Source organism: Oncorhynchus kisutch, linkage group LG5 (genome assembly GCF_002021735.2).
Source record: "Oncorhynchus kisutch isolate 150728-3 linkage group LG5, Okis_V2, whole genome shotgun sequence".
Classification (NCBI taxonomy): domain Eukaryota; kingdom Metazoa; phylum Chordata; class Actinopteri; order Salmoniformes; family Salmonidae; genus Oncorhynchus; species Oncorhynchus kisutch.
In genome coordinates, this window is record NC_034178.2 from 21,486,337 (window position 1) to 21,512,153 (window position 25,817).

The 25,817-nt window shown below is 40.3% G+C and overlaps 1 protein-coding gene across 1 annotated transcript in view; it reads left to right on the forward strand.

Moving 5' to 3' along the window:
• Positions 1–25,817, forward strand: part of LOC109890760 (receptor-type tyrosine-protein phosphatase T-like) — a 484,190-nt gene that overhangs the window by 126,193 nt on the left and 332,180 nt on the right. Inside the window, exon 3 of the mRNA XM_031824663.1 lies at positions 9,194–9,465. Within this exon, the coding sequence (XP_031680523.1) occupies positions 9,194–9,465 (272 nt within the window). The remainder of the gene's footprint in view (positions 1–9,193; positions 9,466–25,817) is intronic.

Genomic DNA, 25,817 nt, shown 5'->3' on the forward strand with positions numbered 1-25,817 from the left:
AAGCCTATTGGGTAGATAACATTGAAGCAGGTGCTAATTTTATAGACTTGAGACTTGGGGAGTTGTAGTCCCAGGCGTGGGTTGGGGATGTCTTTCTCTGTGGCTTAAACAGAGGATTATCGACGCTGCATTGGCTAACTGTCAATGAGGATGAAGTGTGTTCCTCTTGTCCTTACCAATATTGTTGTCAGAGTTTTCAGCCCCAGACTCAATTTCCTCATTGAGGTGTGACCAATGGATCTTTGTTGATGTTCTGTTTAGTAATGAGAGCTGATTGAGATGGGAAGTCGCTGTCTGCTTCGCAGTGAGACAAAAACAGTACAAGACTACGGAAACCGATCATTTCAAGAAACAATGATTTTAATATTTGGAGAATTTTGCATTTTTCAAACACCTGATACAGATTTTTCCTGCAATCTAGAGCCATAATAATTAAAGTTTGGTGTCACTTAGAAATGTCCTTGTTTTTGAAAGAAAAGCACATTTGTTGTCCATTGAAATAACATCAAATTGATCAGAAATACAGTGTAGACATTGTTAATATTGTAAATTACTATTGTAGCTGGAAACAGCTGATTTGTTATGGAATATATACGTAGGTGTACACAGGCCCATTATCAGCAACCATCACTCCTGTGTTCCAATGGCACACTGTGTTAGCTAATCCAAGTTGATCATTTTAAATGACTAATTGATCATTAGAAAATCCTTTTGCAATTATGTTAGCACAGCTTTAAACTGTTGTGCTGATTAAAGAAGCAATAAAACTGTCCTTTCGACTAGTTGAGTATCTGAAGCATCAGCATTTGTGGGTTCGATTACAGGCTCAAAATGGCCAGAAACAAAACTTTCTTCTGAAACTCATCAGTCTATTCTTGTTCTGAGAAATGAGATCTCGTACAACGCTGTGTACTACTCTCTTCACAGAAGAGTGCAAACTGTCTCTAACCAGAATAGAAAGAGGAGTGGGAGGCCCCGGTGCACAACTGAGCAAAACTGAGCAAGAGGACAAGTACATTAGAGTGTCTAGTTTGAGAAACAGACGCCTCACAAGTCTTCAACTGGCAGCTTCATTAAATAGTACCTGCAAAACACCAGTCTCAACGTCAACAGTGAAGAGGCGACTCCGGGATGCTGGCCTTCTTGGCAGAGTTGCAAAAAAAAGCCATATCTCAGACTGGCCAATAAAAAGAAAAGATTAAGATGGTCAAAAGAACACAGACACTGAACAGAGGAACTCTGCTTAGAAGGCCAGCATCCCGGTGTCGCCTCTTCACTGTAAATTCGTGTAAATGAGAACTTGTTCTCAACTGGCCTACCTGTTTAAATAAAGGTGAAATTAAATTAAATTAAAAAACAGCGTTGTACGAGATCTTGGTTTGGGATGAGTTGGACCTCCAGATTGAAGGAAAAGCAGCCAACAAGTGCTCAGCATATGTGGGATCTTCTTCAAGGCTGTTGGAAAAGCATTCCAGGTGAAGCTGTTTGAGAGAATGCCAAGAGTCTGCAAAATTGTTATCAAGGCAAAGGGTGACTATTTTGAAGAATCTAAAATATATGTTTCACTTTTATGGTTTCAGCATGATTCCATATGTGTTATTTCATACTTGTGATGTTTTCACTATTATTATTCAATGTACAAAATAGTAAAAATAAAGAAAAACCCTGGAATGATTAGGTGTGTCCAAACTTCAACTAAATATTCTTCTCTGCAGCCTTGCTAAAATCTGGGTAAAATATTGAAAGGAATGTGAGTCTTATTCAGTACATTTAGTTATTGCTTGCTTTTCAAAAAATCATATAACCTTGCCAGACATGTCAGCTTAGATAGTTAACCAAGCTAGCTACTCTAACTTGATTGATAGCCTGAAATGGTTTCTTGCTATCTAGTTATGAGGTTGGGAGATTGGAAACCTACTGTGCATTCAGAAAGTATTCAGACCCATTGACTTTATCCACGTTTTGTTATGTTACAGCCTTATTCAAAAATTGATAAAATTATATTTTATCCTCATCAATCTACACACAATACCCCATAAAGACAAAGTGAAAACAGATGTTTGCAATTTTTTTGCAAATAAAAAACAGATGTTTGCAAATTTTTTACAAATAAAAAACAGAAATACCTTATTTACATAATTATTCAGACCCTTTGCTATGAGACTCGAAATTGAGCTCAGGTGCATCCAATTTCCATTGATCATCCTTGAGATGTTTCTGCAACTTGATTGGAGTCCACCTATGGTATAATCAATTGATTGGACATGATTTGGAAAGGCACACACCTGTCTATATAAGGTCTCACAGATGACAGTGCATGTCAGGCCAAAACCAAGTCATGAGGTTAAAGGAATTGTCCATAGAGCTCCAAGACATGATTGTGTCGAGGCACAGATCTGGGGAAGGGTACCAACAAATGTCTGCAGCATTGAAGGTCCCTAAGAACACAGTGGCCATCATTCTTAAATGGAAGAAGTTTGGAACCACCAAGACTCTTCCTAGTGCTGGCTGCCCTGTCAAACTGAGCAGTCGAGGGAGAAGGGCCTTGGTCAGGGAGGTGACCAAAAAGTCAAGGGGTCTGAATAAATTCCAAATGCATTTTATCTAACTACACACTTAGCGGGTGTTCTGAGACAGTCATTAAATAAAAAGTATTTTCAAGAGCAACTTTAGTAACAATGGTTTTGGGAAACAGCTTGGAGATTTATCGATGCACCTACGAAGGTTCTAACAATGAACTTAGGTTCCAAGATGCTTTTGGGAAACCTGGCCCAGGTCAGCGGAATGGAAACAATGGACAATGCCTTTCACTTTTTTATTAATGGGCGAATGAACTCCAGGACGGCAGGATTATAAATTGATTGCATTTAATTGTTGAGACAGCTTTCATGTCAATTGTTATCAGATGAGCTTTGCTTATAATTTATTTGAGGGTGTTATTAGTTTGCCTCTTCCTTTCACACTTTGGGGCGGCAGGGTAGCCTAGTGTTTAGAGCATTGGACTAGTAACCGGAAGGTTGCAAGTTCAAATCCCCGAGCTGACAAGGTACAAATCTGTCTTTCTGCCCCTGAACAGGCAGTTAAGCCACTGTTCATAGGCTGTCATTGAAAATAAGAATTTGTTCTTAACTGACTTGCCTAGTTAAATAAATGTAAAATAAAAAACTCATTAGAGGCTGCTATGATCTTCCCTGGTGATTTGGCTGCTTTTAAATAATAAAAAAAACACTCACCTTTGAGTAGTGCTGTGCAGCAGATTTGGTTGTGAAGTGTTCAATTTGCAGAATCCTGGCCCTGACTGGAGCAGTTGCCACCGAGTGAGGCTTCACCATTGAAGCGATTAAGGCTGTGCTTTGTTCCTGGAGAAAGAGAAAATAATGCAGTCTCGGTGTGGTTTCAGAACCAAGATCTATTTTTCTTTTCTCAAACAGAGTGATAAAAACCTATTTCTATGCCGGCTGATATCAACAGGTAAACATTTATTTCTTGACAAGCTTTCACAAGCATTTTGTTGTTTTTAAAAACTGACAAGACCGAAAGGAATTCTAGACTTGTATTTTATGAAACAATTATGAAAAGAACATCAATAAGAATAAGTAACTATTTGAAAATAAACACTCACCCAAATTGAACTTGTGTATTTGCCTTTGTTTTGTGCAAATGTCTAGAAACTCAATTTAATGTAACAGAGCTAAGAGTTGAATTACATCTCTTAATGGAATTGGTGTCCATGACCATGTAGATCTAAAATCATTGTTGGAATTATTAGCTATTTAAATATCCCATTAATGAAGGTAACCATTAACTGTCAACATTTGACATTAGTTGTAAACAAATACATGAATAGAACACATTGTACACACCTTACAGAAAAATGTACAAAATATCAATACCCAGGGCCAAACAAAAGACCCCCCCCCCTTCTCTATAATTATACGTGACTAAATGAATGACCTTTAATGCTATTAAAAGCTTTTCCTGCCAGTTGAACTGGAAGTCAATTTCTCCTTAATACCAAAGTTGTTGTGTTTACAAGCAATACATTACTGTATTAATCAAGAGGTAAATTGAAGTTTAGAAACAGGCAGAGCTTAACTGCAAGAGGAGGCACTGGTGTTGGCGACTCGATCAAGCTATTTGCATTCAGGCGCATTGCTGTACCAATTATTGATTTCCCACTTATCAGATTAGCCAAGAACCCCCGGGGTGTTGATCCTCACCCCTGTCTAACAGCATCATAGTATCCAGCTTCCAATAAGAGAAGGTCAACGAGGCTGGCGTGCTATTGAAAAGGCCAAGTGAAATTCCTACACTAAGCCTTTGGGCTTGTTGTCTCGCGCCCTTCGTTTTCCTCCTGTTACTATGGGATATGTGTAAAACATAGTGGAGCAATGTCACTTTGATGCCCTATTGCTGTGATGAAGAAAGGAATGTAGTGACAAGCAGCGGGAAACTGTGAACGAATGTGTGTTGGCATTGCCCCAGATGAAGCTGGATGGCAATAATAATTAGGGCATGGCGAGCGGAGAGGAAGCGAATCATGCAGGACCATTACACATCGAGGACAGGGAACATATGGGGTCCACCCTGCGTGGCTCTGTGGCGTCAGCCCGCCACGGCTGCCTTTGCCGTGGAGGCGGAATGTGAAGGGACCGGGGAATTGGGCATGTTAAATGTGTGAAATGGGCTGAGGCCCATTGGCATGGGCTCTGAATGCACTCTCCTTTCCCTGGGACCCTGGACAGGCCCCTGAGTGGGGGTGTAGCCAGGGTGTAGTAGAGCAGTTCTACGGGACAGTGGTCTGAAATCCTTTAAAACAGAAGAGGAGAAAGAGGAGGAGCTGCACTGTTTAAACCCCAGCTGCTTCACAGCTGGGCTGCTGGGCGGCAGCTGACTGTCCCCACTCTGTCTCAGATTTACAGCTTCACTGTTGAACCCTTTTTTCTATGTTTCCAGTGCACTGGCCTTCCGAGGGACACTGCCGATTATTCAACTAATCTAGAACCAGGGTAAATAAGAGGCTTTAATTGTCAGGATTTTTTTTGTAATGTCCAGATTTAACACCATCTGTAAAAACACACTGTGTTCTGTCCGTTAAATAATTTTCTAACCAGCTACACGCAGCTGGTTCAGGCCAATTATATAAATCCTCTGAATTAGTCATCCACAGTGTCAAAAGCCTTAGACAGGTTTCTTCCTATTCATACAATTAATAACATAATTTAAAACTATAGTAGCAGTAGAGATGGTGCTATGACCAGGTCGGAAACTTGAGTAATGTTCATTTAGAATACATTTCATAGTTAAAAAATATCTAAGTTAATTAAGTATTTATCAAGGATTCTAAGATTCTAGGTAGGCAAGAGAGTTTGGAAATGGGGCGATAATTATTTAGGTCACACGGGTCACCACATTTATGAAGGGGAAGTACAGTATAGGGGCCACCTTCCAGACCCTGGGGATGGATCCAGAAACCACCGTCAGGTAATAAATATGTGTTTGAGTTTCCGCTATCAGTGGAACAACAAGCTGTAGCAAGAAAGGATCAAGCAAACCTGCCCGAGTGAACTTTTTTTCGCACATCAATCTTAAAAAAGGCATCTAGCACATCACAAATACATAAAAAATAAATATTCACCAGGAGTTGACTGATCTTCCATTGAGCCAAAGTCTGACACAATTTGCTTAAGCAGGGAAGTAGAGGAATTTCCACACTTCAGTGCATTTACTGTTTTCCAAAATATAGACAGATCAGCAGAGTCTGAGATAGAACATAGAATGTAGCTTGATTTAGCTTTCTTAATTGAGGAAGTGCATCTATTTCTCGATTGCCTAAAAGCTGCCAATCATTTACTGAATCAGTTTTTCTAGCCTTGGTCCAGGCCTGATTTCTCACCATAATGAGATCGGAAAGTTTTACAGAGAACCACGGATTAGTTATATTTTTAACTCTATGGCGTGTTTGTCTGCCAGAGATATACAAATATCTAGAGCCAATTCAGGGTCAGGCATGCAGCTTATAGAGGAAGTCATATCCTGAAGGGACGACTCCTGTGGAGAATCAAAATGAATAAAAATCCTAATTAATGAGGATCAATGTTTTTCTGTTTTGTATCTCTAATACATGCATTAGGAAAGTGACAGCAAAACACCACTCGATTAAGTACTTGTGGGGGCTATTTGTAAAAATTAGAGAGAAGTTTGATGGGTTTCTTACATTAATCTGTGTAGGTTTGGAGATTAGTTTAGCGAGAAGGAGGAGACTCTACCCAAATTGAGGTATAAATATTACCACTATTGGAAATGTGTTTTTGTCATTTCAGTTGTTCGATCCTTTGGGGTGAATAAACTTGTCTTTCATAGAGTCCGTCGAATTATCAGAGGCTGCGGTAAACCAAACCAGGTTAAAGGTAAGTAAGTACTCTGAAATTGTATCAACAGCATCCGCCAATACAGAAGGGGGTGGTAAATTCCAGCTACAAACAAACACTACAACTTTTTGGGGATAGTGATTGCCACTCGGCCCACCTATGGCGATTGTCTCACCATCGCCAATTCTTATTCATTGTCTTTATATTGCAGCAAAAGGAGCACGGACATTGAGAAAGAAGCTGTTTAAAACAGGCATGATGTTTAGTACGATATTTCTGAGCTGGTGGTGGTTGGTACTGTAGTTGCTCGAGGGCCTCTCCCCTTGCATAGCCAGTGTGGAGCTGGTCAGGAGCGATTTCGCTCTTTTTACTCACCGGTTGATTGGTTTAATGGCTGCCCATATTACTATTGATCTGAATACCCCGTGACCGATAGGCCTTTTATTTTTACTCTGCCCATTTCTCCACAGTTTTAACAGCACACCTGGGGAATAAATATGTACTTTATTGCACTTATATCCGTGTGTATGGGAGTAGGTGGGCCTCAAACCTACTATTAGAAATATATGATATTCTTATTTACAATAAAGTGAAACGGTTGACCTGATATCAATGAAAATACCCTCAAATTAAAGCTGACAGTCTGCACTTTAACCTCATAGTCATTGTATAATTTCAAATCCAAAGTGCTGGAGTACTGAGCCAAAACAACAACTAAGTTATCACTGTCCCAATACTTTTGGAGCTCACTGTACACAGGGTGCAGGGAATAAAAGTCCAAAAGTTCAAAACATTATATTAAATCCAATTTCCATGAAAATTCCATAAAATGTATTTTAAACAATGTTCAGATCCCTGAAACTTGTTTACCTCTGGCCATTGTTTGATAACATTTTCATGTCAACAAAATATGTCACTTTCATAGATTTTCATGTCTCTCATGTTCATTTTGAAATTCTCTCCATATGATCCCATGGTTCTTCGTCCATGTGAAACTTGTGATGACATTTAACACCCCAGTATTTCAGGTAGACACTTCTAGAGGTTAAAAGGTGCCCTGGTTTACATTCATCACATTGGCTGCATGTTGATGCTGGAGGGAGGCTGTGTTCTGTGTGTGTGTGCACATTTGTGTTTGTGTGAGTTTTTGTGTTTCAAATTTAAAGTTTTATTAGTTGTATATACGGGATACACATGGTATACAGCGTCCAATGAAATGTTTACTTGCAGGTTCCTTTCACGACAATGCAACAGCAATAAGAAATAATCAAATATATGAACATGGACGTACTGTATGTGTGTGTACACTTGAGCCGGTGTGTGTGAATCTGTGAGTATATTTGTGTGCATGTGTGTGTGAGTCAGTGTGTTGGCAAGATGGGGTTGGCAAGAGTGCTGATGTAAAACGGCGGTGGCTGAGGCGAATAAGACATTTTATCAGCCTGGATTCCGGACCCAAGGTTGGGATGATTGATACTGTATCTCCTCTGTGCATAACCCATTGATGTGCTTCAGATAATTTTGGTGATGAATCGTCTGATTCCGCATGCCATCCTATGGCCCTAGCCACATTAGGAGACGCCATTTATCATTGGCGAGTTAAAAGGTTTCTGACAAAATTTGCCTAGGAAGAGGTTGTCGTTATTTCAACCCTGTCATTTACTCTCCACTGACACATTTAAGTTCTCATTTGTGTCAGGGAATTCATTATGGTTTCAAGGGGAGCTGCCCTTGCTGCTAATGTGCTAATGTTCTAGTAATTATTATATATATATTTTACCTTTCTTTAACTAGGCAAGTCAGTTGAGAACAAGTTCTTATTTACAATGACGGCCTACACTGACCGAACCCGGAGCCCCAATCACGGCCTGTTGTGATACAGCCTGGATTTGAATGGAAGCCAAGGGGCGACCCTTGATAAGTGTATCAGTTAGAATCAGGTAATCATCTGGGTCAAGTATTCAAGATAAATTACATAATTCCTTTCATGGAATGGTCTCCCGAGTTGGTCTACAGCGATTATGATTTCAAAGTGTCCGGAGACCATTTTTGTAATAACTCATCTTAATCGTCTAATTGTCACACTCTGGGAGAAAAGTCTTTATGATTCAGGCCACATGCCTTATGCCAGAACTCTCCCAGCACTTTTTGCCCACTGTAGAATAGCCTACTGCCAAATGTGAGTCAAGCTATAAAACCACATACGCTCGGTATGTATGTGGGTGTATGTTGTTTTACATCAGAGTAGTGGATATATTGTAAGGCACACAAGCCAGAATATTGCCAGGGTGGACATTTGCCTGGCTTGATGTTCAGTTATCAAAGCAACATCCCTGAGAATATATCACCCCAATATATTCTTTGTTATTCCAGCAGCATGTCTTCTCACACCTATTCATCCCTCTTCCTGTCTGAATCTCACCCATTTTACACTACTTTTTATCTCTCTGCTCTCTTGCTTTCTCTGTCTTCTCTCCCTGCAGATTTCAATAATATTTTAAGGTACAAGTACAATAGTTCACTGTAGCAGTAGTTGTTCCTCAGACATTCCTCATACTTCATGGGTCTGGGTTCAAATAGTGAGTTAAAATAATATGTGTTTTCTTTCAAATACTTTTGAGCGTTTGATTGAGCCTGCCTATAGTGCCAGAGGGGTGGGGCTTTCACTTTGAGCTGCACTCTGTCAAGTGCAGCTCAAATATTTGAAAGAATACAAATAATATTTGAACCCAGGTCTGGTAGACAACAAATCGGTCTGTTCTAGGCAGGAAATACTCCTCCTCGTCTCAGCTCACGTCTTGGTTCTTTCTCGTCCCTGATAGGTTCTTTTATGGTGGTGAACGGCTCCGGCCGGGCGTCGGGACAGAAGGCCCACCTGCTCCTGCCTACCCTGAAGGAGAACGACACCCACTGCATTGACTTCCACTACTCTCTATCCAGCCGCGAAGGCTCCAGTCCCGGGGCACTCAATGTCTACATTAAGGTGAACGGCGGCGCCCAGGGAAACCCTGTGTGGAACGCCTCCGGCTCTGTGACCGAGGGCTGGGTCAAGACTGAGCTGGCCATCAGTACCTTCTGGCCTAACTCCTATCAGGTGAGGGGAGAGCTTCAGTGTTCACACATACATCTGTGAGGTGTTCATTAGGGGCCACAATGCATTTTTTTACATAAAGACTATTCTTCCGTTTGCAATATGTTTAATATGTTCATGACACTGCGATCACACCAACCATAAGCATGCTCAATCCACTGTTCAGAACCGGTGTGTGGAAGGCCTATTGCTGGAAATGTGATTTCTTAATAATATTTTTGTTGAGATTGATATTGCCTGTCTTACCTGTGTGATGAGGTTCGACAACTGAGTTATTTCCTAATGTAACCAAATTAGTTTATTTGCAGCCTTCTTAGCTAGTCAATAGGGTTAAGAACTTGAATATAAATTATTTTTGACTAACAGGAATACTCATGCCCTGCCATCTATTTCTCGCCCTGAAAGTCCTCGCATTCATTACTGCTTATTTGCCTACCTTTTTAAAACAGTTGTTCACTTCATGAACAAGATTGCATCCCCAATGGCACCTTATTCCTTATTTAGTGCACTACTTTTGACCAGGGCCCATGGCATTGGAGACACAATCCAAGTTTTAAAGGCAAAGCTGAAACACTGCAATGGTAATTAGTTCTCTCTCTAGAATATGATCAGTATGCTCATCTGCTGGAGCTTTACACGCAGAGGCAACCTTTGTGCACCGCAACTTTCATCCAATTTGACTGAAATGGCCCTCAATGAGTCTATTTCATTATATTTTCAGTCCTCAACTCTCGCTGAAATGGTTCGCCAAAAATGACTTCAGTGGGGAGTTTAGTCACCCCGGCGACAATTATCTTGGCAAACCATCTCACTTCAAATGGCCAAGTTAAATAACCTTTGAGGGAAAATTATTTTAGGTCCCCACACACCTCTCTCTCTCTTACGCAATCCACTTTCACAAACACTTTCTCTCTCCCTCTATCTCTTTCACTGTCTGACTCTCTCTTACTGTCTCTCTCTATCGCCCCTTCATCTCTTTCTCTTTCTCTGTGCAAATTAAATAAAATGTCAATAGATACATTTTTCAGTTAATGGAATTCAGTTCTTTGATGTGGAAAGTAACCTTGTAGTTTTTGAATTTTGTAAGCTTTTTGCATGGTCTTCAATGGGCAAAAACGTAGCGCAATGGTCTTCAGTGCAAAAACTTAATGAAAGGCCTCTGGCAGAAGTAGAATTCATATCTTATATGACCACGCTTTTCATGAATTTGAGGATATAATCATTAAGACCATTCAAAAGAGCAGGGAAATGAACAGGGAAGTATGATGTAGGAACACGTCATTTGCACAGGGTATTGCATAACTTAATTACCTTGGTGAGGCGGAAAGACTAATATTGTGAATATTTTGTTTTAGCTCTAACTAAATATTGACTTAGTCCGTAGGCTAAGGCAGGGATTTTCAAAGTTGGGTTCACAGCGAGATACTGCAGGGGGTCCGCAATTAATTCATACAATTTCGAAAAATACTTATAGGGATATTTTTATGTGAAAAATATTATTTTTATGAACACCGCTAGCTACAACAGAATACCATCATGGATACCATGTTCATGTCTCTGCGTCCAGTATGAAGGAAGTTAGACATAGTTTCACGAGCTAACTAGCTAACTAACATTAGTGCAATGACTGGAAGTCAACAGGAACAGTTTGCATGCTAGCAGTTTGCATGTTCCTGGAAGTAGATAAATGGCTTCATTGCCAAAAGCTCTAACTGTCCCTTTAATATGGAGAAAATTACAGTCATTCGAGCTAATTACAGGATTTTGTCTGTATAGAAAATTCTGTGGTAGTTTTCAAGATGGAAAAACTGTTTCAGTGTCTACTTAAATGACCAAAGCCAGAGAGAAAGCATAAAAAAAGATATTGAACTACAGTATATACAGTGCATAGAGTTGCAAAAAAACTGCCAAGTTGTCTCTCAGCTCCATGCCAAACTGTGTAGAATTATAACGTTTACAACAGAAACATGTTCTCTCCGCCGCCAAGATACCTTTCTACACTTCCTCTTCCAATGAACTGTGGGGAGGTCAAAATAATGAAACTGACTACCAAATCTATTCATTTTGATTAAGTATACCATTATCATTCACCTGATGCTAAGACAAGATACAACTTATTTTTTTGCTATCATATGATGGGGGTCCCTGTGTTGCCGGTTTGCCTGGGTAGGGGTTCCTGGGAAAGAAGAGTTTGAAAACCCCTAGGCTAAAGCACACATTAGGTGTGACGGTAAATCGAATAACCTTTTCTGCTTTTCATATTTCATGACACTGCTTGAAAGAGTTGACCGTTTGTTCTTAGCTGTTTTAATGAACAGTCTTAAAATGGAGTTCATTGACTTTAATTGATTGCTTGTTAAATATTGGGCTTGGGAATCTCCTTAAGAATCTGACTGTGTGGTCTTAAAGGGACAGCTAAGACCCCACTCTGTTTGATTAGACAAGTAGGTCTGGCACAAAAGATAAGTGGCACATTTTACACAAATTAATGTTTCCTTTTAGTTTGCGCTCCCCTGCCCAAGTTATTTGAAGCACGATGGGCCATTTAGAAAATTCTGTCTTAGCGTTTTAATAAGGATGTATTTCAACAAAGCGCTGAAAATATCATTGTTTCAACATAAAAGTGATACACTGTGTGTGACATTGGAATTTCTCTCTGCATTTCACGCACGTTTTCTATTCCAGAAAATTGCCATCCAAGAAATCAAAAACCTCACTCGTCCTTTGTTCAAAGCCTCTCTGTCTGCTTTCCTCCCTCTAAAGCAGTTGGGGTGGTTGAGAATTCACACCATGTACCACTCCAATTCACACAGTGTGGCACTATGCTCTCCAAACGTTTTGTTTCTGTCACAAAAGAACCGGGCAAAAAATGCAATCATGACACGTACTTATTTATAGCATTTAAAAAATGGTCAGATATATATTTGTAATACAGACTAGTTCGAAAATAAGTAAAAATGTACAAATTATTATTTATGATTATTTTCTGGTGAAAAAATATTTTAATTTGGTCCATGGCTCAGGTGGCCAAGTGGATGAAAGGCTGTTTGGCTCAGCTCAGTTGTGAACGCAAAGAGGAAGAACTTTACAGCTGTTTCTGAATAATATACAATTCCATGCTTGTGGGTGGTAACATTCAAATAAAACCCAGCACTGAAACGAAGCGTAGGATTTCCCACTTCAAGGCCAAATATATCATACTTTGACAAAAATGATTACCGATTGATGTAAATAGCTGTACAACATCATGGGTAAACTCTGGTCATCAGCTTTCAGCTTAAAAAAGTGGATTTCTGCTGGTGTTGGCGTTTACCATACCTCAGTCCCAACAGCACGTTCTGATCATCAAAGCAACCATCACGTGTATTTGACTGACTAGTGTCGTGTCTTTGGCTATGCCGGATTAAGTGATATGACATGCTATTCTATAAAATAATTTCTCCGTAATTAATATAACCTGATTGAGCTAATCATGTGCAGTGGGGCAAGAAAGTATTTAGTCAGCCACCAATTGTGCAAGTTCTCCCACTTAAAAAGATGAGAGAGTCCTGTAATTTTCATCATAGGTACACTTCAACTATGACAGACAAAATTAGAAAAGAAGTCCAGAAAATCACATTGTAGGATTTTTAAGCAGGGAGTGGAAGTGGAAGTGGAATTTCTCAGGTTTTTGCCTGCTATATGAGTTCTGATAAAATCACGGACATAATTCAAACAGTTTTAGAAACTTCAGAGTGTTTTATATCCAATACTAATAATAATATGCAAATATTAGCAACTATGACTGAGGAGCAGGCCGTTTGATGATGCACCCTCTAACTAGAGTGAGTGCTCCTGGTCAAACTTCAAAACCCGAGTGGTCAGGGCTTTTAGCGTTGCGAACTTTTGATGCCTCAAAAGCTGTGCTTGCAAGCTCTCTGAGTTGTAAGATAGGCAAGCCAACGTGGGCTGCAGGGAACAAGTAGGTAATGAAGGTGGGATACATGTTCGACAGGAACATTTGTTTAAATGGTAACAGGTCTTCCATGCCTGTTTCAGTGAGTAGGCCAAAGTAAGCTGAACGAAGCCTATGATAGTAAGCTTTTGAGTTTTCATTCCGAGCTTGTTTGACCGTGTTAGCCAGTGAGCTATCGTGTTTGCGAGTCACAGAACCACTGAATTCTAATTTCAAAGCTGTGGCAAGTTTAGCGTAGTCATTTAGCACATGTTGCTGTTGTAGACGAATGAACCTTGTCACGTGTCTATTCGACGTTCGCTTCAACAGGTAAACCCTGTCAGAACCCGTAGCGTTCGGGAAGCCATCCAACGCTTCTTCTATGTCAGCTAGGAACGTCTCAGTATGGTTTGGCTGACCTGGAACGGGGTCAAAGGTGGGGAAATTATTCACGAGATTGTCAAGGTATTCCGCGTCAAGCGGGCGGAGAGGGTTGGCTTCATCCTGTGGGGAAAGTGGGGCCGAAAGGGCAAGAGGAGAAGCCAAGCTTTGGCTTTGTTGGCCAAGAGGCGCCATATTACAGAGTGCCGAATGACCGAGAGGAGAAGACTGAGGGACACATGATGGAGGCAATGTCTGAAACCTATCATCTTCACTCCGGTTGCTTGGATGGGTAGTCATTCTGAAGAGTGTGACCATTCTGGATTTCCTCCAGATGGTACCTAAGGGTGTATTTCTGCTGCATTGCAGAGTTCACTTGAGCGCTTAGAGTACTGATTTTGGACACGTGAGTGTCGCACTTGCTCCTTTCGGTCTCAAACTTATCCGTCATGGTTTGCAAATAGAGGTCTTGAGTACGGAGCGAGAGATTCAGTGATGAGATTTCTTCTGCTTGCTTAGAAATCAGGATTTCCATCTTCATCACCTGAGTTCTCTCATCATTCATTTGGTCAGTGACTTCAATGAGTTCTGCTGATTTGTCATCCAACTTAGTCATTGCGTTCATCAATTGATTGTCTTTGGTCTGCAGAATTGTGAGTAGAACCGTGTTACTTTGAGTAACGTTCTACAAAACTGCATGCATGTTATCAAATTGCACGCTCCTATTTGTAGATAACTCAACAGATTTATCTAGTTTGGAGTGGACTACATCGTATTTAGTTTGTGCTCGTTCATCGTCATAAGTATTTGCAATTACTTTTAATTGTTAAGATTTCAAACACAGTTCCTCGACTAGCAGAATGTATTCATTTCCTGCTTTAGTCAATAGTTGCTCAGTTCTCTCCACCTGTCCCCTCATGTTAGCCATGTCTGGCACGTGCTTCAGCTGGTCACTGTGGTTTAGGACCGATGCCACATTTTTATGGCGATACATCAGTGCAAGAGTGGGGAGAACTGTCACAAAGCCTGTGTTTGATGGTTGATTTTGGAGAGCGTTTGCAATTTCTGCAGTTTTTTCGCTAATGGCATAATTAGGGTTGATATCGCTGCTGAGGTCAGAGTTCCATCCTTTTATGGGTGGAGATTCACTAATTAGCGGAGGAGTGGTTTAATCTATGTATAGATGTTGACGAACCATCAGTACCGTACCAGTAATGTGGAAGTTGGACGTGAATGAATTTGCAAAAGCAAATTTAATTAATTAATCAATGCCAATGATTAATCCTACCTGTGTAGGCTATCTGGGTATTAAACTTTAATTAACCTGAGAAGTTGCTTCATCTAGGTTAATATGAGAAGTTTAAAAGTGTCTCATTTGATTGGAAGAACATTAAGGTATGTTCAACAATTAACTTATTAAATTGAATGAGACGATAATCCATACAATCTCCATTGATTGGATATCATAAGTGTAAACAGTAAATCAAATGTTTCCAACATTCAACACTGGTGCACTTCTCCCGAAGGCCGAAACGACATGGGATTCACGCTGGGGCGGGGCTTCTGTCAGTACTGGATTACTGAATGGTTTTGCAAAAACCAAATGTTACTGATTTATCAATTTAATTACAAATCAGACTTGTATAGGCTATTTGGGAATTAAACTTTAATTAACCTGAGAAGCTGCTTCATCTAGGTTAGTTTGGAAAAAGTTTACAAGGTCTTATTTAGAAATCTCATCAATTTGGATATTATTTAATATATCTATTTCAGAATGTAAATTGCCAGATTTACACTTATTAGTTCAATTGGATAAGACATTGATATCCGTCTGGATATCACAAGTAATGACTTGAGTGTGACCTGAATAATTCTTCATGAACTAATATATTAGGGCACACGCCAGCGGTCAATGATTTCACACACTGAAATCAAACGGAACTACCTGGGCCGGGACTTCCGTTCCACAAGGCGGAGCAATTTGAACGTGGCACAAGGAACGAAAAATTGCTATTTTCCCTTGTTAGCAAGCTAAACCCTCCTTTGTGCCTGAAAATGCAGCACATAGGATTCCCTTGGCAAGGGAAAGGTTTTACTTATAACGTATTATGTTCAAACCCTTTTCAGCGTTTTTTGACGATGTTTTAACCGGAACACACAGCAACAACGAAATGCGCCTTGGTCTACTCGCAAGAGAGACAGAGATATATAACGCTGGTCAAGCTTATCTCCTGAATTTCAATCGGCTGGCCCTTTGTCCTCGCTCGAGACATTAATAATGACCGAGCCTACCCGCGTCTGAAACGCACCAGGCAGAAATAGCCCGTCAGCGAACAACACGGAGGCGGGGGAATCTTCAGCACACACACACAATAATGCTTGTCTACCACTCCAAAAATGTGTTCAATAACTTGGTACAGTGCCTTGCGAAAGTATTCGGCCCCCTTGAACTTTGCGACCTTTTGCCACATTTCAGGCTTCAAACATAAAGATATAAAACTGTATTTTTTGGTGAAGAATCAACAACAAGTGGGACACAATCATGAAGTGGAACGACATTTATTGGATATTTCAAAAAAATTCAGTCTCTCGATGTGCAAAACTGATAGAGACATACCCCAAGCGACTTACAGCTGTAATCGCAGCAAAAGGTGGCGCTACAAAGTAGTAACTTAAGGGGGCTGAATAATTTTGCACGCCCAATTTTTCAGTTTTTGATTTGTTAAAAAAGTTTGAAATATCCAATAAATGTCGTTCCACTTCATGATTGTGTCCCACTTGTTGTTGATTCTTCACAAAAAAAATACAGTTTTATATCTTTATGTTTGAAGCCTGAAATGTGGCAAAAGGTCGCAAAGTTCAAGGGGGCCGAATACTTTCGCAAGGCACTGTATATTATGTAATCTGTTTTTCAATTTTATACAGGCTGAATCAAAATGAAAGCCTCATTCCATTTTAAATTCCTATCAGGGGACTCCAATTATGTCGTGTCTTTGGCTATGCCAGATTAAGTGATATGACATGTTATTCTATAAAATAATTTCTCCATAATTAATATCACCTGATTGAGCTAATCATGTAAATGTAATTAGAGTCAGCACCACAAAATAATATTTATAGAGCTGTTATCTTCTGAATAAACTCTTAAAGACCTAGTAATATTTTACATCAATAGCAGTCAATATCAATCGTCACCTTAATTCAGTCTCATCTGAAAGTTGTAAATTATTTTATCTGCACGAACCCTGGCTAACAAGTTGAATCAGCAATACAAAATTGGATTTAATTATTTATTTACTTAATACCTGACTAAATCACACAGAATTACACATACACACAATTAATCATAACTTGATTACAAATTACGTCATAAAGGAAAACGTCCCTTGTGGGCAGAACAGATATGACAGCTTTTTACACAAAAGAAAAGGGCTGGGTTGAGTGAAAGAGCGGGAAGACTGAGGATCAAAGGGAAGAAGCTGTGCTATCGTTCAAGGTTATCGTTCGAGTTCAAGGTTCATAACATTCGCAACCAAAGCTCATGCAGATGTTGGCTTCGTTCTGAAGTTATTATCTGAACCATTCTGACATAGGACCATTGTCCTACCTCCCCGGAACAGGAAGTTCTATTGTCGTCAAGGGCTTATATAGGAAGGGAGAGGGTGCGTGTTTGAAAAGTTTTATAGCCCATGTCCCTTCACAGGGCGGGCCACTGATTGAGCAGCCCTATCTTATGAAAACCCACATCTCACATTTTAGAAGCTAAAATCACATTTCATTGAATCACAAATAATTTCATATTCAAACATTTAAATTGAACAACAATTCCATGTGAATCCGATAACTCTGATGTGTAGACTTTCCACTGTAGAGTTTATGTAATCTTTTAATTGATGAGAATGTCTCAGATGACAACCGAGCTGACATCATATTCACTAAGTACCCAGCAAATGTTCAATTGGTCGCATTACCAGAATATAGTTCATTTCCCCCCACCTTCTGATGTTCCCCGAATCTCTATGTTAATAAATCCTCTTATGGATAGGGGAGACGCTAGCGTCTCAACTGGCCAATTACCAGGGGAAATGCAGAGAGCCAGATTCAAATAAAATGCTATAAAATTCCAACTTTCATTAAATCACACATGTAAGATACTCAATTAAAGCTACACTCATTATGAATCCAGCCAACATGTCAGATTTTAAAAATGCTTTTCGGCGAAAGCATACGAAGCTATTTTCTGATAGCCTGCACCCATCTGCACCAGCAGTAAACAAAGGAGCTAGCATAGCAGGCGCTACACAAAACGCAGAAATAAAATATAAAACATGCATTACCTTTGACGAGCTTCTTTCGTTGGCACTCCAATATGTCCCATAAACATCACAATTGGTCCTTTTTTCCGATTAATTCCGTCCATATATATCGAAAATGTCCATTTATAAAGCGTGTTTGATCCAGAAAAAAAAACAGTTTATAAAATCCCAACGTCACTACAAAATATTTCAATGGTTTTCTATAAACTTTGCCAAAATATTTCAAACTACTTTTGTAATACAACGTTAGGTATTTTTAAACGTTAATAATCGATCAAATTGTAGACGCGGCAGTCTGTATTCAATACAGGAACAAAAAGAAACCAGCACTGCTCATCACGTCTTGCGCAACTCACAAAAGTGTCCAGACAGATAGATTAAAACTCACAAAAGTATGCAGACAGATAGATTAAAAGTAAGTATATATTGTAATACTTCGGATAGCCAACTTTCTAGCTCCTCCCACAATTTCCAAACTTTATAGAACTCCTAAAAAGCATGAATTATTGCGTCATTATTCATTTTACGTATGAGTCATGACTCTGCCATTGTGCTGTAGAATTTGGGAACTGTCTCTTGTATAATAAATTGCAAATGAGTTTATACTGGATTAAGAGTACATGTTCATTAACTGTAACGTTGTTAGTTATGCTCCAATTTTCTCTCCATTTTATGCCAGCATCAGTTCTTTTAAAATCTTGGTTTCAATAATTATATATTTTTTAAGAGATTGTCAGTTGGATATGCTCTCTGCACATCTTCAGTATGTACCCAGTGTTCCTCTTTAGTGCATTCAATGTTGTAAGTATAAGCCTCGGGTATTGAGTAGATACAATTCCAAGTCTGGAAGGTTAAATAAAGCCACCCTCAGATATAGAAAGATGTAAAACTTTCCTTTTTATTCTTTTAATTTTATTTGCCCATATAAATGCTTATGACCGAGTATACTTTTTTTTAAAGAATGTCTTCGAAGAGGTAATTGGTATTACTGAAAATAAATACAAAAACGTTGGCAGCCATGCCATTCTAAAGAGGTTTATTCTACCTGTAAGATTTATGGGAAGATTACTATATTTAATTAAATCAGCTTTCATATTGTTGAGTAATGGAATAAAGTGAACTTTAAATATTTGTTGTGACTTATTAAGCATCCTAAGTATTTCATATTTTTCATGGTCCACTTAAAGGATTTCTGTAAATCGTGAGTTATTCTTTTTCCTATTGCCATTTTCTCAGTTTTTTCCTCATTCATTTTAGAACCTGAGATTTTTGAGTATTATGAAAAGATTTTTAGCAAAGGGGGCATTGATTTTTAAGTATTGGTTAGGCATATCAGGAGATCATCTGCAAGCAAATACGTTTATTTTATATTGCAGTTTACGAATACTGCTACATTTGAGGCCTGTCTAATTCTTTGTGAAATTGGATCAATTGCCAGTGCAAACAGGAGGGGAGAGAGAGGACATCACTGTCTTGTGCCCCTTTCTAAAGCAATTTCATTAGATTATGTATTATTTGTGTACATTTTTGCTTTAGGATATTTATACAATATTTTATTAACTGTATTATTTCAGCTAGATAGTTGAAAGCTTCCAGACGATCAAAAGCCTTTTCGCATCAACAGCCATTATTGATAAATCTGTATCTTGTTTTTTTTGCGTATTGTATTCAATTGAAACATGTTTGTATTTGTTTCTTAGTGTGTATTTTTTATAAACCCTATTATATTGATATGTATCAAGTCTGCTAATATTTTTGCCCATTCTATTGCTTACAAGATTTGTTATTATTTTGTCACAGTTTATTAAACTAATGGGTCTATAATCAGCAGGGGACTCTCCAGTTTTTCCTGTTTTTAATATAACTTAAATAATGGTTTGCAACATTGAATTAGGATGTACTTAATTAAGTGACGTGTGTTGTCATTTGTGTCAATAGGGGGGCTGCTTTGTCCCAAAATGTTGAATATAATTCTATGGGAAAGCCATCCATTCCTGGTGCTTTTCTCTGTGCACATGTTTTAACAATATCTAATATTTATTATTGGGCTATCTCTGTTTTTAATTATTATTTTTGTCTACTAATGGATGCTTCAGAGTTGTTGAGTCTAAGAAGGCTACTGTTTAATTCTGATTTATATACAATTTCATAGACACTTTTACAATAGTATCTTTATGCTTTTGTATCGACATCTTTTACAATTATAACTGGTTTAGCACGTATTTGTTTTGTGAGAGCTGCGAATCTGATAACTTAAAGCCAGAGAATGCTGAAAGGAGCAGACACAGAACTGAAAATGTAATGTCAGAGACTGCAGAAAGACGGGACTGAATACCTAATGTCAGAGAACACTGAGAAGGAGAAGAGAATGTGCTGAGCACTTTTCTTGAAGGAAGAGAAGGCGGAATTTAGGTGAGTAAGTGACCAGCCTTCATTGGAAATGTAGGGGCGTACCTACTGCCATGGTGGACAAGTCATTTTGAAAATTATGACACCTTGAGTGAGAGCCGTGGCCTCCCTCTTACTGTGTGGCACAATGTTCCCCATGGTCACGGGAGCACGGCACTTGCTACAGGGCCAATGACTGAGGCAGCCAGGCCAGACCAATGACAGCTGGACAGGTGTAGGAGAGGGAGGAGAGGAAGGGGTTTGATAGAGATTGCGTGACTGAGTGACTGAGCAAATTACATCTGTAAAAGACTGTTCATGTAGTTGTGAAGTTAGACATGCTCAGCATGTGAGAAATAGTCATTATCCTAGGTTGCTGAGTTGGAAACTCAGCAAAAAAAAAAACTGTCTTTCAAAGATAATTAGTAAAAATCCAAATAACCACAGATCATTATTGTAAAGGCGTTAAGCACTGTTTCCCATGCTTGTTCAATGAACCATAAACAATTAATGAACATGCACCTGTGGAACGGTAGTTAAGACACTAACAGTTTACAGACGGTAGGCAATTAAGGTCACAGTTATGAAAACTTAGGACACTAAAGAGGCCTTTCTACTAACTCGGAAAAACTCCAAAAATAAAGATGCCCGGGGTTCCTGCTCTTCTCCGTGAACATGCCTTAGGCATGCTGCAAGGATGCATGAGGACTGCAGATGTGGACAGGGCAATAAATTGCAATGTCCGTACTGTGAGGCGACTAAGACAGCGCTACAAAATGGACAGCTGATCATCCTCGCAGTGACAGACCACGTGTAACAACACCTGCACAGGATTGGTACATCCGAACAGCACACCTACGGGACAGGTACAGGATGTCAACAACAACTGCCCGAGTTACACCAGCAGGAACGCACAATCCCGCCATCAGTGCTCAGACTGTCCGCAATAGTATGAGAGAGGCTGGACTTAGGCCTTATAGGCCTGTTGTAAGGCAGGTCCTCACCAGACATCACTGGCAACAACATTGCATATGGGCACAAACCCACTGTCGCTGGACCAGACAGGACTGGCAAAAAGTGCTCTTCACTGACGAGTCTTGGTTTTGTCTAACCAGGGGTGATGGTCGGATTCGGGTTTATCGTGGTAGGAATGAGCGTTACACCGAGGCCTGTACTCTGGAGCGGGATCGATTTGGAGGTGGAGGGTCCGTCATGTTCTGGGGCATTGTGTCACAGCATCATCGGACTGAGCTTGTTGTCATTGTAGTTAATCTCAACATTGTGCCTTACAGGGAAGACATCCTCCTCCCTCATGTGGTACCTTTCTTGCAGGCTCATCCTGACATGACCCTCCAGCATGACAATGCCACCAGCCATACTGCTCGTTCTGTGCGTGATTTCCTGCAAGACAGGAATGTCAGTGTTCTGCCATGGCCTGCGAAGAGACCGTATCTCAATCCCATTGAGCACGTCTGGGACCTGTTGAATCGGAGGGTGAGGGCTAGGGCCATTCCTCACAGAACTGTCCGGGAACTTGCAGGTGCCTTGGTGGAAGACTGGGGTAACATCTCACAGCAATAACTGGAAAATCGAGTGCAGTCTATGAGGAGGAGATGCGCTGCAGTACTTAATGCAGCTGGTGGCCACACCAGATACTGACTGTTACTTTTGATTTTGCCCCCCCCCCCCCTTGTTCAGGGACACATTATTCAATTTCTGTGGAACTTGTTCAGTTTATGTCTCAGTTGTTGAATCTTGTTGTGTTCATACAAATATTTACACATGGTAAGTTTGCTGAAAATAAATGCAGTTGACAGTGATGGGACGTTTACTTTTTTGCTGAGTTTAGTTTGACTCTCAGGTGTAATGGAATGATCAGTCAGGTTTAGGTGTAATGTAGTTATTGGTCAGCTTTGGATGGACAGCTGGAGGCAAATTTGTGTGTTCACATCAGGGTATGATAGCGCTGAAAAAATATGGCCGTAGCCTACCCTTCCCAAGAAGCCATCGAACATATCACATCTGTATCATACACGCAACAGATCAGTGTACTGTCCACACGGTCTGTTGTTTTTGTTTAATACATTTTTAATCATGTTGACAACCACAACATATTTAACCACTGGAAATTCTGATAGCTAAGGATTCCGTGACACGGTTAGCTTTTTCAGCTGGGACCACAAGTTTGTGTCCTGGATTCCTGAAATAAAAACACATTAGTTACCTCATTAGTTACATCATGCTAACAGAGGAAGATGACGCTAGCAATGATAGAGTCAAAATACTAGTGGTATTTGTGTCTGTGTCTCAAATGCTCGAGGTGCAAGATTATATCTACACAAGCAGAGGAAAATAAGGTGGAACTGATAAATGAACATAAATGATTTGTTCAAAATGTATCATCATCAAGCAGTTTATGGAAGAGATTATCCGGTCTGGTCAGCCTCCATATATCCTAGAAGATCCGATCCAGTTATTACACAGCTTTGCCGGCTGGAGTGGACAACCCTGGGAGTCAGCTCTGATCCTGGGAGTATACCAATAGCCAGCATCCGTCCAGGGACACCCTCCACAGCTCAGCCAGTCACTAACCAAAGGAAACCCTCTTCCATCACCCTGAGGATTCCGATGCAATCCGCTGCTACAGGTACATGTGCGGTGAATCAGGCTGGCATGAGTCGAAGCACACCTCCTCCCCCCTCTTCCTTCCCCGTCGGATTCTATCACGACCACCATCGTTGTGGTCAGCTCAATGGTGAGACATTTTGGCCTGCCTGCGGCCTGTGGGCAGACCAAGGTCCAATGTCACCCAGGCGCCCGTGTCCAACTCCTCCTGGCCGCAGTTTTAGTCAACTACTCTAATATTGGCACCATTTTCACTCACATTGGATTTACCGACATTCACTTTCGGAAATCTGAGGAACTGAAGGAGGGCTACAACATTCTCTTGAACATCCTTGTTTGCACAGGGAAGAGAGCAGTCATCCCTGGACCCCTGCCATGCTGTAGAAGGGGTTCGGAACATTACAGCTGCCTTGCTGCCCCAAACAAGTTCTTGAAGAAACTCTGCAAAGACGAATGTCTCCTTGGTGACAATTTTTACTTGCTGTGAGAGCAACCAAGACTCTTTAAAATAGAAGGGATTCACCCTAACCGCAGGGGTTCCAGGATTACCTCCATCAACATAAATTTTTGGGCACCCATCCCCAGATCTGTGCCTCGACACAATCTTGTATCATAGCTCTACGGACAATTCCTTCGACCTCATGGCTTGGTTTTTGCCCTTACATACGCTGTAAACTGTGGGACCTTACATAGACAGATGTGTGCCTTTTCAAATCATGTCTAATCAATTGAATTTAACACAGGTGGACTCCAATAAAGTTGTAGAAACATCTCAAGGATGATCAATGGAAACAGGATGCACCTGAGCTCAATTTTGAGTCTCATATTAAAGGGTCTGATTAATTATGTAAATAAGGTATTTATGTTCTTTAATTGTAATGCATCTGCAAAAATGTCTAAAAACCTGTTTCCACTTTGCCATTATGAGGTATTGTGTGTAGATTGATTTATTATTATTTTATTTTTAATTAAGTAAGCAAGTCAGTTAAGAACAAATTCTTATTTACAATGATAGCCTACTGAGGAAGAGCTGGTTAACTGCCTTGTTCAGAGCAACTAATATTTACCTTGTCCACTTTGGGATTTGGTCCAGCAACCTTTCAGTTACTGGCCCAACTCTCTAACAACTAGGCTACCTGCCGATGAGGGGGGGGGGATTATTTAATCCATTTCAGAAAATTGCTGTTATGTAGAAAAATGTGGAAAAAGTCAAGGGGTCTGATTACTTTGTCCAGAACAAATCAGCACGTATCACACTTAGATGTATACGGAGGGAACGTGTCAGTATCATGCATGTCACACTCTCCTTGCTCAAAGTTGAGTAGAGATTGATTGCATCATTATTGGTCTTTTGTGTGAAGTATTGATGTGTTGAAGGTACCAAACTGTCTGTTCAAGTAGTTTGCACACATTTTGGACACTCATTTGTACAATACAAGACATGCAAGTAGTGGTCCCCCTTGTCCAGAACAGAGGCTTGGAAATAGTATTAAATAGAGCCATGACTACATGGAACTCTCTGCCACCCCAGGTAACTCAAGCTAGCAATAAAACCAGTTTCAAAAAACAGATAAAAACACACCTTACTGCACAAAGGGAACTGTGAAGAGACAGCCATTTTATATATCTTGTATAGTATTTTGCACTGCACTATGTATTAGACCTAGATATTGTGTGTATGTACTGATATGTAGGCTATGTGTGATATTTTATGTCTGTATTTCAGTCCTTGACTAATAATGTTCTTTACTAACGACCAAACGACCACCCCTCATCACTGTCAAACGCTCCCTGAAACACTTCTGCGAGCAGGCATTTCTAATCGACCTGGCCGGGGTATCCTGGAATGACATTGACCTCATCCCGTCAGTAGATGATGCCTGGCTATTCTATAAAAGTGCCTTCCTCACCATCTTAAATAAGCATACCCCATTCAAAAAATGTAGAACTAGGAATAGATATAGTCCTTGGTTCACTCCAGAACTGTCTGCCATTGACCAGCACAAAAACATAATGTGGCGTTATGCATTAGCATGGAATAGCCCCCGTGATATGCAACTTTTCAGGAAAGTTAGGAACAAATATACACAGGCAGTTAGGAAAGCTAAGGCTAACTTTTTCAAACAGAAATTTGCATCCTGTAGTACTAACTCAAAAAAGTTATAGGACACTGTAAAGTCCATGGCGAATAAGAGCACCTTCTCCCAGCTGCCCACTGCTCTGAGGCTAGGAAAACTGTCACCACCTATAAATCCACTATAATTGAGAATTTCAATAAGCATTTCTCTACGGCTGGCCATGCTTTCCACCAGGCTACCCCTACCCCGGTCAACTGCCTGGCACCCTCCACAGCAATGATGTCATCTATAAAATAGCCCCCAACACTCTACTCAACAAACTGGATGCAGTCTATCACAGTGCCATCCGTTTTGTCACCAAAGTCCCATACACGACCCACCATTGCGACCTGTACGCTCTTGTTGGTTGGCCCTCGCTTCATACTCAACGCCAAACCCACTGGCTACAGGTTATCTACAAGTCTCTGCTAGGTAAAGCCCCGCCTTATCTCAGCTCACTGGTCACCATAGCAACACGCACTCGTAGCACTCTCTCCAGCAGGTATATCTCACTCATCACCCCCAAAGCCAATCGCTCCTTTGGTCGTCTTTCCTTCCAGTTCCCTGCTGCCAATGATTGCCACGAACTGCAAA